Source organism: Microtus ochrogaster, unplaced genomic scaffold (assembly GCF_000317375.1).
Source record: "Microtus ochrogaster isolate Prairie Vole_2 unplaced genomic scaffold, MicOch1.0 UNK1, whole genome shotgun sequence".
NCBI classification, from domain to species: Eukaryota; Metazoa; Chordata; class Mammalia; order Rodentia; family Cricetidae; genus Microtus; species Microtus ochrogaster.
In genome coordinates this window covers 27,719,637-27,732,570 of record NW_004949099.1, presented here as the reverse complement: position 1 = coordinate 27,732,570, position 12,934 = coordinate 27,719,637, and the positions used below count along the sequence as shown (strand labels likewise).

At 52.6% G+C, this 12,934-nt stretch overlaps 1 protein-coding gene across 9 annotated transcripts in view; it reads left to right on the top strand.

Annotated features, from left to right (window-relative positions):
* Positions 1–12,934, top strand: part of Atp2b2 (ATPase plasma membrane Ca2+ transporting 2) — a 320,647-nt gene that overhangs the window by 294,175 nt on the left and 13,538 nt on the right. For all 9 annotated transcript variants that reach the window (XM_026788029.1, XM_005365023.3, XM_013352966.2 and 6 more), the window contains 7 exons: positions 1,821–2,000; positions 2,179–2,266; positions 5,735–5,841; positions 6,364–6,555; positions 9,281–9,494; positions 10,632–10,843; positions 10,940–11,047. In XM_026788029.1, coding sequence (XP_026643830.1) covers positions 1,821–2,000; positions 2,179–2,266; positions 5,735–5,841; positions 6,364–6,555; positions 9,281–9,494; positions 10,632–10,843; positions 10,940–11,047 — 1,101 coding nt within the window. The remainder of the gene's footprint in view (positions 1–1,820; positions 2,001–2,178; positions 2,267–5,734; positions 5,842–6,363; positions 6,556–9,280; positions 9,495–10,631; positions 10,844–10,939; positions 11,048–12,934) is intronic.

The following is a 12,934-nucleotide window of genomic DNA, read 5'->3' as shown; positions in this document are numbered from 1 at the left end:
AGAGAGAGAGAGAGAGAGAGAGAGAGAGAGAGAGAGAGAGAGAGAGAGAGAGAGACTCTCACTGTTTGGACTACTCACAGTTTCAGAGGGGTTTCAGTTTGACCTGGCAGCAAGAACATGTAACAGAAGCAGAGGCAGAGAGTGGGTCTAAAACCAGGACTAGCCCATAACCCTCAAAGACCTTCCCCTAGCAACAGCCCCACCTCCTGAAAGTTCACTATCTGCTAGCACAGCCCCACCAGCTGAGCACCAGGTGCTCAAGTATATGAACCTAGGGGACAGTTTGTATTCAGAAGGCTCCTGGTGATTGGTGCCGTATCCAGGACCCTGGTGATTGGTGCCATATCCTGGTGGTTGTAGACACATGCCCAGCATCTCCTGCCTTCACCAACATGTGCACCCCTTCATGTGTACATCTCTATATCCTAATTTCTCCCTCCATGAGGATGTTAGTCATGACCTCACCACACCTTGGGCAACCCAAAGATACTTTCTGCCAGGAAGGTCTTTGTCTTTTTTGGGTTTTTTATTGCTGTGAATAGACACCATGACCATAGCAACTCTGATAAATGAAAACATTTAATTGAGGTGGCTCACTTACAGTTCAGAGGTTCAGTCTATTATCATTATGGTGGGGAGCATGGCAGCACGCAGGCAGATGGAATAGTCGCTGAGAGGTCTACATCTTGCAGGTGACAGGAAGTTGACCAAGACACTGGGTGGTATCCTGAGCATAGGAAACTTTAAAACCTGTCCTCATAGTGACACATTTCCTCCAACAAGGCCATGCCTGCTCCAACAAGGCCACACCTCCTAATAGTGCCACTCCCTATGAGATTATGGGGCCAGTTACAGTCAAATCAGCACAGTCTTGTCGCAGACAAAGCAGCAGCTCAGAGACTCCTGGAAGGTTCAGTTCAAACTCTTTCTGGTGGATTGGGGATGGCGTGAGCTCTCAGTTCCACTGTGTGCAGGAAGAGTTGGGTGTCAGGCTTGCCTGACAGGCCCAGGATTCTAGCATGCTCTGGGTCTTGATACACTGTGGCGTGTTCCCTTAACTATGTCTCAGTACACCATAGCATGCCCCTTAACTATGTCTCTGTCTGCCACTGCCTTGGATCACAGTTACTCATTCCGGTCATCTGTGTCATGTATGAACACTGGTATTGGCTCTCAGCCATGTCCCACATCCTAACCACTCTGAGGGGGGGAAGCCACTGAGAGGAAAGGCCCTGCACCTTCTGATTGGCTGACCAGACTGGCCCAGATGTCAGTGTGTCGTTTCACTCAGCAAAAGCCAGGTGCTTGGTCCCTCTCAGTCCTGATTAGCCTGAAGAAGCACCGATCGCATTTATTCTAAATAAAGGTAAATAAAGAAGCTTTGAATGCACAGGCGTCTCCAACATTGAAAATACACAAAGGAATTGGTTGTGGACCCTGTAGATGAAGCCTGGGCAAGTTCAAGTGCAGTTAGTTCACCGCTCTGCACTCTTGGCTAAGGCCAGACTTAAGGTGTAGGTCTTTCTTAGGGCCTTTCCAGTGCCTTTTATCCAGGTCAAAAGCCATAGATTTCATCCCAGGATAGACTATCAAGGTCAATAGGTGGTGGCTATCTGGGGCTCTGGGGGCTGAGAATTCTAAGACCCTACCAGATTTCAGACGAGGTTGTGATCAATTGGTAATGCCTGCCATAGGCACCATCAGCTCCTGGCTAGTTACCTAGGGAGGTCGCCTGGGAGAAGAGGTAGCCCTGGACTCCTTGAAGACAAGGAGGGCCTACCCAAGTGATGCCCTCCCACATGGCTTCCCCTCTTGTACAGGTCCCAGAAGCCATCCGCAAGTGCCAGCGGGCAGGAATCACAGTCCGCATGGTCACTGGTGACAATATCAACACAGCCCGGGCCATTGCCATCAAGTGTGGCATTATCCACCCTGGGGAGGACTTCCTGTGCTTGGAGGGCAAAGAGTTCAACCGGAGGATCCGCAATGAGAAGGGGGAGGTACGCGCATGTGGCTACCGCAAAGGCTCTGCCTCGGGCCAAGCTCAAGTGGGGGCCGGGAGGCTTGGGCACTGCATGCTTGAACAGAAGCCAACTGGTGTGCCCCCGAAGAGCCCAGTGACTGCATGGGGCTCGATTTCTCTCTCTGACCCCACCGACGTACCACACCCCTCTCCAGATTGAGCAGGAGCGGATTGACAAGATCTGGCCAAAGCTGAGAGTGCTGGCTCGCTCCTCGCCCACGGATAAGCACACGCTGGTTAAAGGTAAGACTGGAGTGGCATCCGTAATTCTGAGCCCAGAAGCAGCTCCCCCTGAGCCAAGCCCCATTCGCATGGCATTGCAGCTTCCCCACAGAAGAGAAGAGGGGACACCAGGGATTCTCCTCACATGAGGACCTGCTGACTTGTTCCTTTTCAGCCTTGGGTCCCCTGGGGAAAGGGGGCGTGGGGAGACTGAGACTCTCTTCCGGCCCTTCAACTTCCTCAAGGGAGCTGTGGCCCTAGACCTGGGGACTCAGACTGCCGGGCAGGAGTTGTTCTAATCCATGTGCATAAAGCCCCACCCCCACCCTAGACAAGATTTCTCTGTAGCTCTTGAGCCTGTCCAGGAACTCACTCTGTAGACCAGGCTGGCCTCGAACTCACAGAGATCTGCCAGTCTCTGCTTCCCGAGTGCTGGGATTAAAGGCCTGCACCACCACTGCCCAGTTCATACAGCCTTTCTTATACAGACCTTCGGAACTTTCCACAGACCCAGCTCTTTCATGCCTAGACAGTATTTACTGTTCTTTGTCATCTGAAAGGCAGCTCACCTTCCCCTCTGTCAGGCCCCAGACCCTTAGGAAGCCAACCCTTGAGAACTGGCCCAAAGGATGAGAAGGCTTGGGAATAGCCCAAGGCTAGAACCTTCCTGCCTGTCATGAGCGGGTTACCACTCACCAAGCCTCAGCAACACCAACCGGCATTCCTGTAGTTACAGCCCTGGTTCATATCTTAGGACTCCTACTATGCTCTCTGAGGCCTTGGCCAGTCTGTCCACTCTGGGTCTCAGTTTCCCCATCTGTAAAATGTCCAGAAGGTGAAGTTACTTCTGCCTGGGATTACCCCTAGGCACCTTAGATGCTTGTGTCTTAAAGATGGAAGCAGATGTGGCCTATGGATAGAAGCATTGAAGCCCACGACTACAGACACTGCAGCAGGGGCCCTGACTCACTGACAGACACTGCAGCAGAGGCCCTGGCTCACTGACCGACACTGCAGCAGAGGCCCTGGTTCACTGACAGACACTGCAGCAGAGGCCCTGGCTCACTCACAGACACTGCAGCAGAGGCCCTGGCTCACTCACAGACACTACAGCAGAGATCCTGACTCACTCACAGACACTGCAGCAGGGCCCTGGCTCACTGACAGACACTGCAGCAGGGCCCTGGCTCACTGACAGATGCTACAGCAGGGCCCTGGTTCACCCTTACTCCTCACTAACTGAAGCAGGGCCCTGGCTCACCCTCATTCCTCACTGACAGACGCTGCAGCAGAGCCCTGGCTCACTCACAGACACTGCAGCAGGGCCCTGGCTCACTCACAGACACCCTCATTCCTCACTGACTGCAGAAGGACCCTGGCTCACCTCATTCCTCACTGACAGACGCTGCAGCAGGGCCCTGGCTCACCTCATTCCTCATTGACTGCAGCGGAGGCCCTGGCTCACCTCATTCCTCACTGACAGATGCTGCAGCAGGGCCCTGGCTCACCCTCTTTCCTCACTGACTACAGCAGGGCCCTGGCTCACCCTCTTCCCTCACTGGCAGACGCTGCAGCAGCACCCTGGCTCACTCACAGACACTGCAGCAGCGCCCTGGCTCACCCTCTTTCCTCACTGACTGCAGCAGGGCCCTGACTCTCCCTCATTCCTCACTGACTCATCTTTCACTCCCTGACGCTGTCCCTGAGCCCCTGTGGAGGAACTACTGTGTGTTCTAGCTTGTCCTCCACTGTGCACAGCATGGGTTCCACAGCATAGGCACCAAGCCGCATCCCTGCACTGTGCAAGAGGATGTTCTGCTCCAGCCGCTGGACTCTTGCTCAGGCTGGAGAGGATGTGAAGCCCATGTCTAGGGGTGGGGGCAGAGGGAAGCTCTGTGTTCCTCACAGCACAGGGAACTACACTGTGCAGAACCCCTGGGATCAAGGGACGAGAACACAAGAGGAGATTAAGGCAGATTGACCTTGGCCACGATGGACCAGTGATACCATCACCCCGAGGGGAGGGGAGATACATAGGAAGGCCAAGAAAGGAAAAACGATGAATAGGGAGCTCAGTCTGCTTTAGGAGAGTGACCCGAAGGCAGAGGGGTCACTGGGATCTTCCGAAGGTAACAGCTGCAGTAGGACTGGGCTGTGCAGTGCAGTGTTTGTGCTGGGCAAATACAAGTGGGTTGTGTGCAGATCTGGTGTGGAGAGAAACAGCAGGGAATCCCATAGGGTCCCCGTACAGACCCCGCTACAAGCCCACACCCCTTCCCTGGGAGTCAGGCATAACAGACCTGATGAGAGGTTAACGGTTACTGTGAGACTTCTGAGTCAGGGCCTCTGGCATCCTACTAGTGCCATCTGTGACAGACAGCCATTGTCAGGACAGTGTGAGCCTCCGCTAGAGCCCTCTGGGGTGATGGACATACAGGGCAGGGGCAAGGGAAGCCCAGGACACCCACCTGAGTGTTGGTAGAAGAAAGACCATTAAATGGTGGTGCATGCCTTTAATCCCAGCACTCAGGAGGCAGAGGCAGGCAGTTCTCTGAGTTCAAGGCCAGCCTGGTCTGCAGAGTGAGTTCCAGGGCAGCCAGGGCTACACAGAACAACCCTGTCTTGATAAACCAGAAGAAAAAAAGTAAGACCATTAGAGACTAGAGAGACAAGGAGAAGAGAGGAATAGTCACAGGTGAGAGGTACCTAGGAAGATAGGAGGGGAGTCTACAGAGAAGAGCGTGAACCACTGTGGGACCAGCTGCTGAGAGGTCAAAAGAGATGTGACCACAGGGAGGCCCCAAGGAACCATGCAGTGTAGGGTCTGGTGAGTTCCTTGCCTTAGAGGAGCCCAGTGCTGGTCAAGGACCCAAAAGAGTCAAAAATTGACCAGCCAGCTTCAGGGACAGGAGTCCATACAGACTGAGCCTGGGCCAGTAGGATTTGGACTGACTGCCAGCCAGCAGGAATAGCCAGGATAACTCCCAAGGAACCAGTCAGGGAGGCTGTGCTTTCTGTGGGGTAGAAGGGATGGTGTCCCAACCCTGGAACCTTGTCTCCTGCCTCCACAGGCTGATGCTGTTTCTTAGCACTGACAGGGCAATGCCTACACACAGACAAGGAGGCAACCAGCCACAGTGATGGCATGAGGTGTTGTGTTCGATCTGGTTTTCACCAATTATTTCATTGGAGCTATGTGTGCAGAGAGAGAGGTCAACGCCAGTGGGGCAGGATCACTAGCAAATGGCGTGGCTATGGCAGGATAACTAGGGGACTATGTTTCTTGATAGAACTGCCAAGAACTGTGAGAGCAAAGACAGTGCTGGAGCATGGGCAGCCCCAAGCCAGCCTGGGCTAATGAGGAGCCTGGTACCCTGAAAGTGCGGGAAAGAGCAGTGATGGGAGGGGCTGGCTGGCCAGACAGGGCAGAGGCCATGCTGAGGCTCAAGACTGGCTCTGGGACCCTGAGCACACCCTCTTACCCCCTAGGCATCATTGACAGCACACACACTGAGCAGCGGCAGGTGGTGGCTGTGACAGGGGATGGGACCAACGATGGACCTGCTCTCAAGAAGGCCGATGTGGGCTTCGCAATGGTAAGACTGGCTTTAAGGGGGCCTCAGGACTGATTGGGTCTCAAAGGCAAGGATGGCAAAGCTTGGGCTACACAGCTTCAAACTGGCATATGGGGCTTCCGACACACATAACACCCACCCTCACCATCCACTAAAGTTTGTATTCAGCCAAAGCTTTTGAGCCCCAGCCTAGCCTCAGAGGTCTTCCTGAATGGTGCAATCGGTGCCATGCTGGGGTCAGCTCTGCCCTGCTGGGTGTTTAGAGACCAAGGAGGAATGCAGCAAGGCCAGGCTTCCTGGGGGAGAAAGTTGGCCTTGGAGGGGTGGCTGTGTGTACCCATGCACACCTGTATATGTGTGTGCATGTTTGTATGCATGTATACACATATATGCATGTGTGTTTCTGTGTGGTCTGGATGAGCTGGTTCCTTTACGTCAGGGGTGAGGGGTACAGGGCTAAGGCTGTGTTAGAGGTAAGAACGGCCATATAGAGCCACTCACCTCCCCGGCTGCCCCACCAGGCTCCTGTCCCTGTCCCCACAGGGCATTGCAGGCACAGATGTGGCCAAGGAGGCCTCAGACATCATCCTGACGGACGACAACTTCAGTAGCATCGTCAAGGCAGTGATGTGGGGCCGGAACGTCTACGACAGCATATCCAAGTTCCTGCAGTTCCAGCTGACGGTCAACGTGGTGGCTGTGATCGTGGCCTTCACAGGTGCCTGCATCACACAGGTGGGTCCTGGGAGAACCATACCCAAAGCCAGGAAGGGCAGTCTCAGGCCTGCAGGACATCCTAGGTTCCTAGGCTCGCAACACTGGAGATGGACACACGTTGTGTGATACACAAGAGCGGGAATCCATTATAGTCCTCCATGCAGCCACTAGTCCCGTGCAACTTAGAAACGAGGCATGGAGAGGTGGTGTGATTCAGGAGGCCCAACAGATGAGGGGTACAAGGCTTCGTGCCTATCTCACCACCTGCGCCTGCCTGACCCTTGCTCCAGAAGCCTGCAGAAGCTGGGGCAAAGGCATTGCAGGCCCAGGGGAGATTAGTTGGCCAGCTGAGGATCCAGATCCCACCAAGCTTTGTGGGGCCTTCACTCCGGAGTGGGGTAGATTAGGAGAGGTATGGCTGTTTGGAGGAGGCAGTGGGGTTCTGTCTGTCCAGATCGCTGTTACTGGGTTCTCAGCAGGCCACTCACTGAGGCAGGGGGAGCCAGGTGGAGTGAGTACCATTTCACAGAGGCAGAAGCAGGCTCAAAGGAGAGAATGGCCAGGCGTTCGGCCTGGCTCTTATATCTCCTGACATAACCAGACTGCATCTCCCAGGAACTGGCTTTTTTGGTATGGGGAAGGAGGGTGACTTCAGTTCTAAGGGAGTCTCAGAGAGCTGATTGTTCCTAGTCACCACCTACCCATAGGGGAACCCAGAGTCCAATGTGCAGCCATCCCCAAGGGTCACAGGGACATAGGACACTGCTCCCCTCTGCTGTGACCTCCACCATGGTGCTATGGTAGCTGCAGTATTGACCCTGTGCCATCCAAGCAAGCCCTGAGAGTTGAGGGTTCCTCATCTGCATGAAGGCTCTCCCCTGGTCTGTACATGAAAAGCACCCTCTAGTGGTTAATTGTAGACATTACCGTGACAGCTTCCTGGAGACTGAACTGGTGCCGTTAAGAAAATGGATTCAAAGACAAGAATCAGATGGCCCAACATCTCTGACTGAGCAGGGCCATGTAGGCTTTGGTGGGGAAATCGCACACCTGACCCTGAGGTTCTTATATCTGATAATGTAGAAGGGCTGGAGAAAGCCCAGAGCCGCACCCTACCAGGCAGAGGTGAGGTGGCAGAGACAGCAGGGAAAACACAGGGAAGGTAGACAGGCAAGGAGCTGTGAAGCATTCAGAATAGAAGGACTTCCTGGAAGGGCATCCATGGGCCACGGGAGGGTCAAGGGTAGAGCCAATGGTGAGGGACAGGGGGCTCTGGATAGAAGGAGACCATGTGTGGGAGAAGTTTGTTCCAGACACCATGTGACAGGTGTGGGGGGGACAATGAAGGGGCCCCAGGAAGATAGATGTAGAAGTAAGAGAACAAGACCTTAAACAAGAAGAGATTGGGTAGGATTCTGGGACCAAGAGAGCATGGAGGAAGAGTCCCTCAATGTTCCACAAAAGTCACAGCTGGAGGCTGGAGAAATAGCTCAGCAGTTAAGAGCACTGGCCAAACCTAAGAATGGATAAGGAAAATGTGGTACATTTACACAATGGAGTACTACGCAGCGGAAAATATTAATAACATCTTGAGATTTGCAGGCAAATGGATGGAGCTAGAAAACATCATGTTGAGTGAGGTAACCCAGACCCAGAAAGACAATTATCACATGTACTCACTCATAAGTGGTTTTTAGACATAAAGCAAAGAAAACCAGCCTACAAATCACAATCCCAGAGAACCTAGACAACAAAGAGAACCCTAGGAGAGACATACGTGTGTCTAATCTACATGGGAAGTAGAAAAAGACAAGATCTCCTGTGTAAATTGGGAGCATGGGGATCATGGAAGAGGGTTGAAAGGAAGGGGAGAGGAAGAGGAGGGAGCAGAGAAAAATGTATAGCTCAATAAAATCAATTAAAAAAATTTTAAAAAGAGCACTAGCTCCTCTTCCAGAGGATGCAAGTTCAATTCCCAGTACCCACATGGCAGCTCTCACCTGTCTGTAATTCCAGTTCTAGGGATCTGATGCCATCACACAGACATACATGAATGCAAAATGCCAATGTATATAAAAATGAATAAATAAAATATTTTGTAAGGAAGTCACAGATGAGTTTAGAGAAAGGAAGGGGGTGGAGGTGAGGCCAGCTCTGTCTGCTGTGGGCAAGGCCTTTGGCTGTGAGGAGAGGAGGATAAAGGACCAGCTCCTCCAGTCAGTGCGCACAGAGCTTATTCTGTCCTGCCTGGGCCCAGAGCGAATCTGACAGCGTCCACACCAGCATGGTTATGGAGATCACCTCTGTGTGTTTGTCTTACTTGATGGACTCCCTATCATGATCGTGCATTTATTTTGGAGTCATAGTTATAAAAACCCATGAGATGGAAGATGATGGAAGATAAGGTGGAAATGGGAGCAGAGCTCAAGGACACTGTCTCCAGGACAGAGAGACCTGAGCCCCCGAGGCTGAAGGGCAGAGGCAGCAGGGAGCTAACAGGTTGGGTGCTGGCTTCAGACAGGAGGGAAGTAGGCAAGGATGTGGCTGAGTCTCCCAGAAGTGGGCCCAGGACTGAGGTAGGCAGTTCATAATGCTCTCCACAGAAGCTTTAAGAACCTGCCACACACATGCGCAGAGCACCAGAGCCGGGCAGCCTGCAGCCTGTGATGGGATCCTGCTGACAACCTGCCCTCTGTCTCTGGTGGCTCACTATGTGACGGTCCTCTTCCCGCCACCGTTGTAGGACTCCCCTCTCAAGGCCGTGCAGATGCTTTGGGTGAACCTCATCATGGACACGTTTGCCTCCCTGGCCCTGGCCACAGAGCCGCCCACCGAGACTCTGCTCCTGAGGAAACCTTATGGCCGCAACAAGCCACTCATCTCACGGACCATGATGAAGAACATCCTGGGCCATGCCGTCTACCAGCTCACCCTCATCTTCACCCTGCTCTTTGTGGGTGAGCACCCCCCTCTGTGGCCAGGCCACCAACTTCCGGACACACCCTGGCCCACATCCAACATCTGGCTTTGCACGTGCCGCCCTGCTTTACTCATGGGGAAACTGAGGCACGGGAGGAAAGTGTCGATTGCAGCACACAGGGAGCCAGAAGCAGCCATGCCCTGTCCCAGGCTGGCCGACCTCCAGGCCAGCTGTAAGGTTAAGCACACACCAGGCAAGGCGCAACATCCAGGACTAAAGAAGCCTTGTTAGGCCCTGAGAGCCGAGGCCCTAGGCCAAGCAACCTGCCCCTCCCCTGACCCCTTCTAGCAGCTTCTCCTTGCCCCAAGAAGATGTCTTCATGGAGACTTTCCTGGGGAGGGACACACAACCTGCTTCCTGTCCATTCCTTCCTCAGCTCCTCCAGCCACTTAGAGAACCAAGTGCCTTAACCTATGCCTTCGTCAGCTAGGGCTAGAGATGTGGTAAAACCTTTGCTCAGTGTGTATCAAGCCCTTGGTTCTATCCTAAGCACCACAAAAAGGTCGTGATGGTGCCTGCCTGTAATTCCAGCACTCGGGAAGCAGGGGCAGGAGGATCAGAAGTTTAAGATCATCCTTGGCTACAAAATGAGCTCCATGAGACCCTGGTTCCACCACCTCCCCAGAGCACCATAGCCTGGGCACCAGGTCTCAAATACGCGGGTCTTAGGACACATTTGCTTAAGCCATGGTGACTTACCTCAAGGATTTGTGTCCTCCCAGTACATCCGTAAGAAATGTTACTGTGCAATGCATGTGGCAACAGAAAAGGTGACAGGCCCCAAGCCATTTATCATCTAGGACAGTGGTTCCTCATGTTACCACCCTTTAATCCAGCTCCTGGTGCTGTGATGACCTCCAACTATAAAATTATTTTCATTGCTACATCACAACTGTAATTTTGCTACTGTTGTGAATTATAATTTAAATATCTAGTAAACAGGATAACTGATATCTGACCCCTGTAGAAGTGTTATTTGACCCCTAGAGGGGTCATGGACCACAGGTTGAGATCCACTGATCTTGAGACAGGATCAGTTCCCTGAGCAGCACCACGGGCTGCACTCGGGGCCCCGTCCCCTGCCTTAGCCTTGCCCCGCCCTCTGGCTTGGCAGGTGAAAAGATGTTCCAGATCGACAGCGGGAGGAATGCGCCCCTGCACTCACCCCCCTCGGAGCACTACACCATCATCTTCAACACTTTCGTCATGATGCAGCTTTTCAACGAGATCAATGCCCGCAAGATCCACGGCGAGCGCAACGTCTTTGACGGCATCTTCCGGAACCCTATCTTCTGCACCATCGTTCTGGGCACGTTTGCCATCCAGGTACCCAGCCCCCACCTAACCTGGGCTGGGCAAGGCGGTGGCTCCCCAGCCCTCCGTGCCATCTCCGTGTCTGTCCCTCCGATCTCTGACCCGCAGATAGTGATCGTGCAGTTTGGCGGGAAGCCCTTCAGCTGCTCTCCGCTCCAGCTGGACCAGTGGATGTGGTGTATCTTCATCGGCCTGGGAGAGCTCGTCTGGGGCCAGGTCAGCGTGGGAGAGCTGGGGGGTGGACAAAGGGGGCCTTGAATCAAGGGAAAAAGATGAACAGCAGGGTTGGTCCTGGCTGTGATATGTCCACACCAGGGAAAGCCATCCCCAAAACGGGGCATCATCGCAATTGAGTTGGTCCAAAGCTTCAAATGCAGGCCATGTGGGTACCAGCACTCTGATTTTGACCTTTTATCTGTATCTCACTGCTGCTTGTGATTTCTATTTTAAATTGTAGCAGTGTGCTTTAACTTAGGTTTATGTCCAAAGGCAATGCCATGTTACTGGCATGACTTGCCTTAAGTAGAAGCTTATGAAAAACTTAATGTAAGGAGCATGATGCTAAGGCACCAAGCTTGGGTGCTTCGGCCTGCCACAGCTCAAAACCTGAAGCCAGCATGCTCAAAGGGGGATCATCTGGTGGTATCCTAAGGGTAGTGACCTGATGGCAAAAAGCAGGGATACATCCTGCCATGTTACAGGGTGACTTGGGATGTGCCTATGGTCTCTGAGCATCTCCTACATTGAAGGTGCTCTCTGATGGCCACTCCATCTTCTTCTACCTGGTTCATTCTCTACATCTGCCCAAGTTCTAGGCATCCATGTACACTTCATGCATGCACCACATCCACACACCATCACATTGCTGATAGCTGGACATCTTAGTTGCCTGACCCAGGACACTACATAGGAGAAGTGTCTTTGCCCATAAACTGAGCTAAAAGGACTTCCAATATGCCCAGACATCCAGGAAGTGGACTCATCATAGGTCTAAGATGATTTCCTTCTTCACGTTATCCCTAGGCTAGAGTAAGAAACTAGCACACATTTGTAATCCTAGCACTCAGGAGGTTGAGGCAGGAGGACTGCATATTTGAAGGCAGTCTGGGTTACATATCCAGACCCCATCCCAAAAGAATAAAACTAAAAGGAAGAGAAGATGGCGATGTTGTGGCTACTTGTATTGTGGTTCACTCCTTTAATCCCAGCAGAGGCAGGCAGTTCTCTGTAAGTTCAAGACCAGCCTGGTCTACAGAGTGAGTTCCAGGACAGTCAGGGCTACACAGACACAGAAACAAAACAACGAAGAAAAATGCACTAAATTTGATTAGGACCCTTCCTCTGTTTCCTGGGCACCCTGGGACCTGCATCCTGAGGGGTCCCTCAGCATCCAGGGGAGCAAACTCACGAGCACTAAGAGAGCCCAAGCATGAGGTGAAGCCCTTGCCTGCACATGAGGGGGCTCTGATGTCTGACTCTCAGGCCTCAGCATGGGGGACAAGCACTTCAGGAAGAATTAGAATGAGTGCATCCCATATACATCCTGCCTTCAGGTCCAGGACACCTTGTGCTCCCTGAGGGCCACTCACAGAAGGGTCTGCACAGCAGGTACATAGTACCTGCCTGGGTCCTTAAACCCCAAAGCTACCCCAGCCTTATCAATAGGAGTCCAGAGCCCAGCAGGGGAACGTGACTTGTCCTCGGTCACATGACCCAGGTATTCCTGAGGTATGCCAAGTCACAGCAGCCAGTTCCTCAAGGCCACGTTGTCTCACTCTCTTCTTTATGTCCAATAAGTGGAATAAAAAGACTATTAGTAAGAAACAATAAACTGAGTGGTGGTGGCGCATGCCTTTAATCCCAGTACTTGGGAGGCAGAGGCAGGTGGATCTCTGTGAGTTCGAGACCAGCTTGGTCTAAGCTAGCTCCAGAACAAATAGAGCTGTTATGCAGAGAAACCCTGTCTTGGGAAAAAGAAAGAAGAAGAGGAAGAAGAGGAAGAGGAAGAAAAGAAGAAGAGGAAGAGGAAGAAGAAGAAGAAGAAGAAGAAGAAGAAGAAGAAGAAGAAGAAGAAGAAGAAGAAGAAGAAGAAGAAGAAGAAGA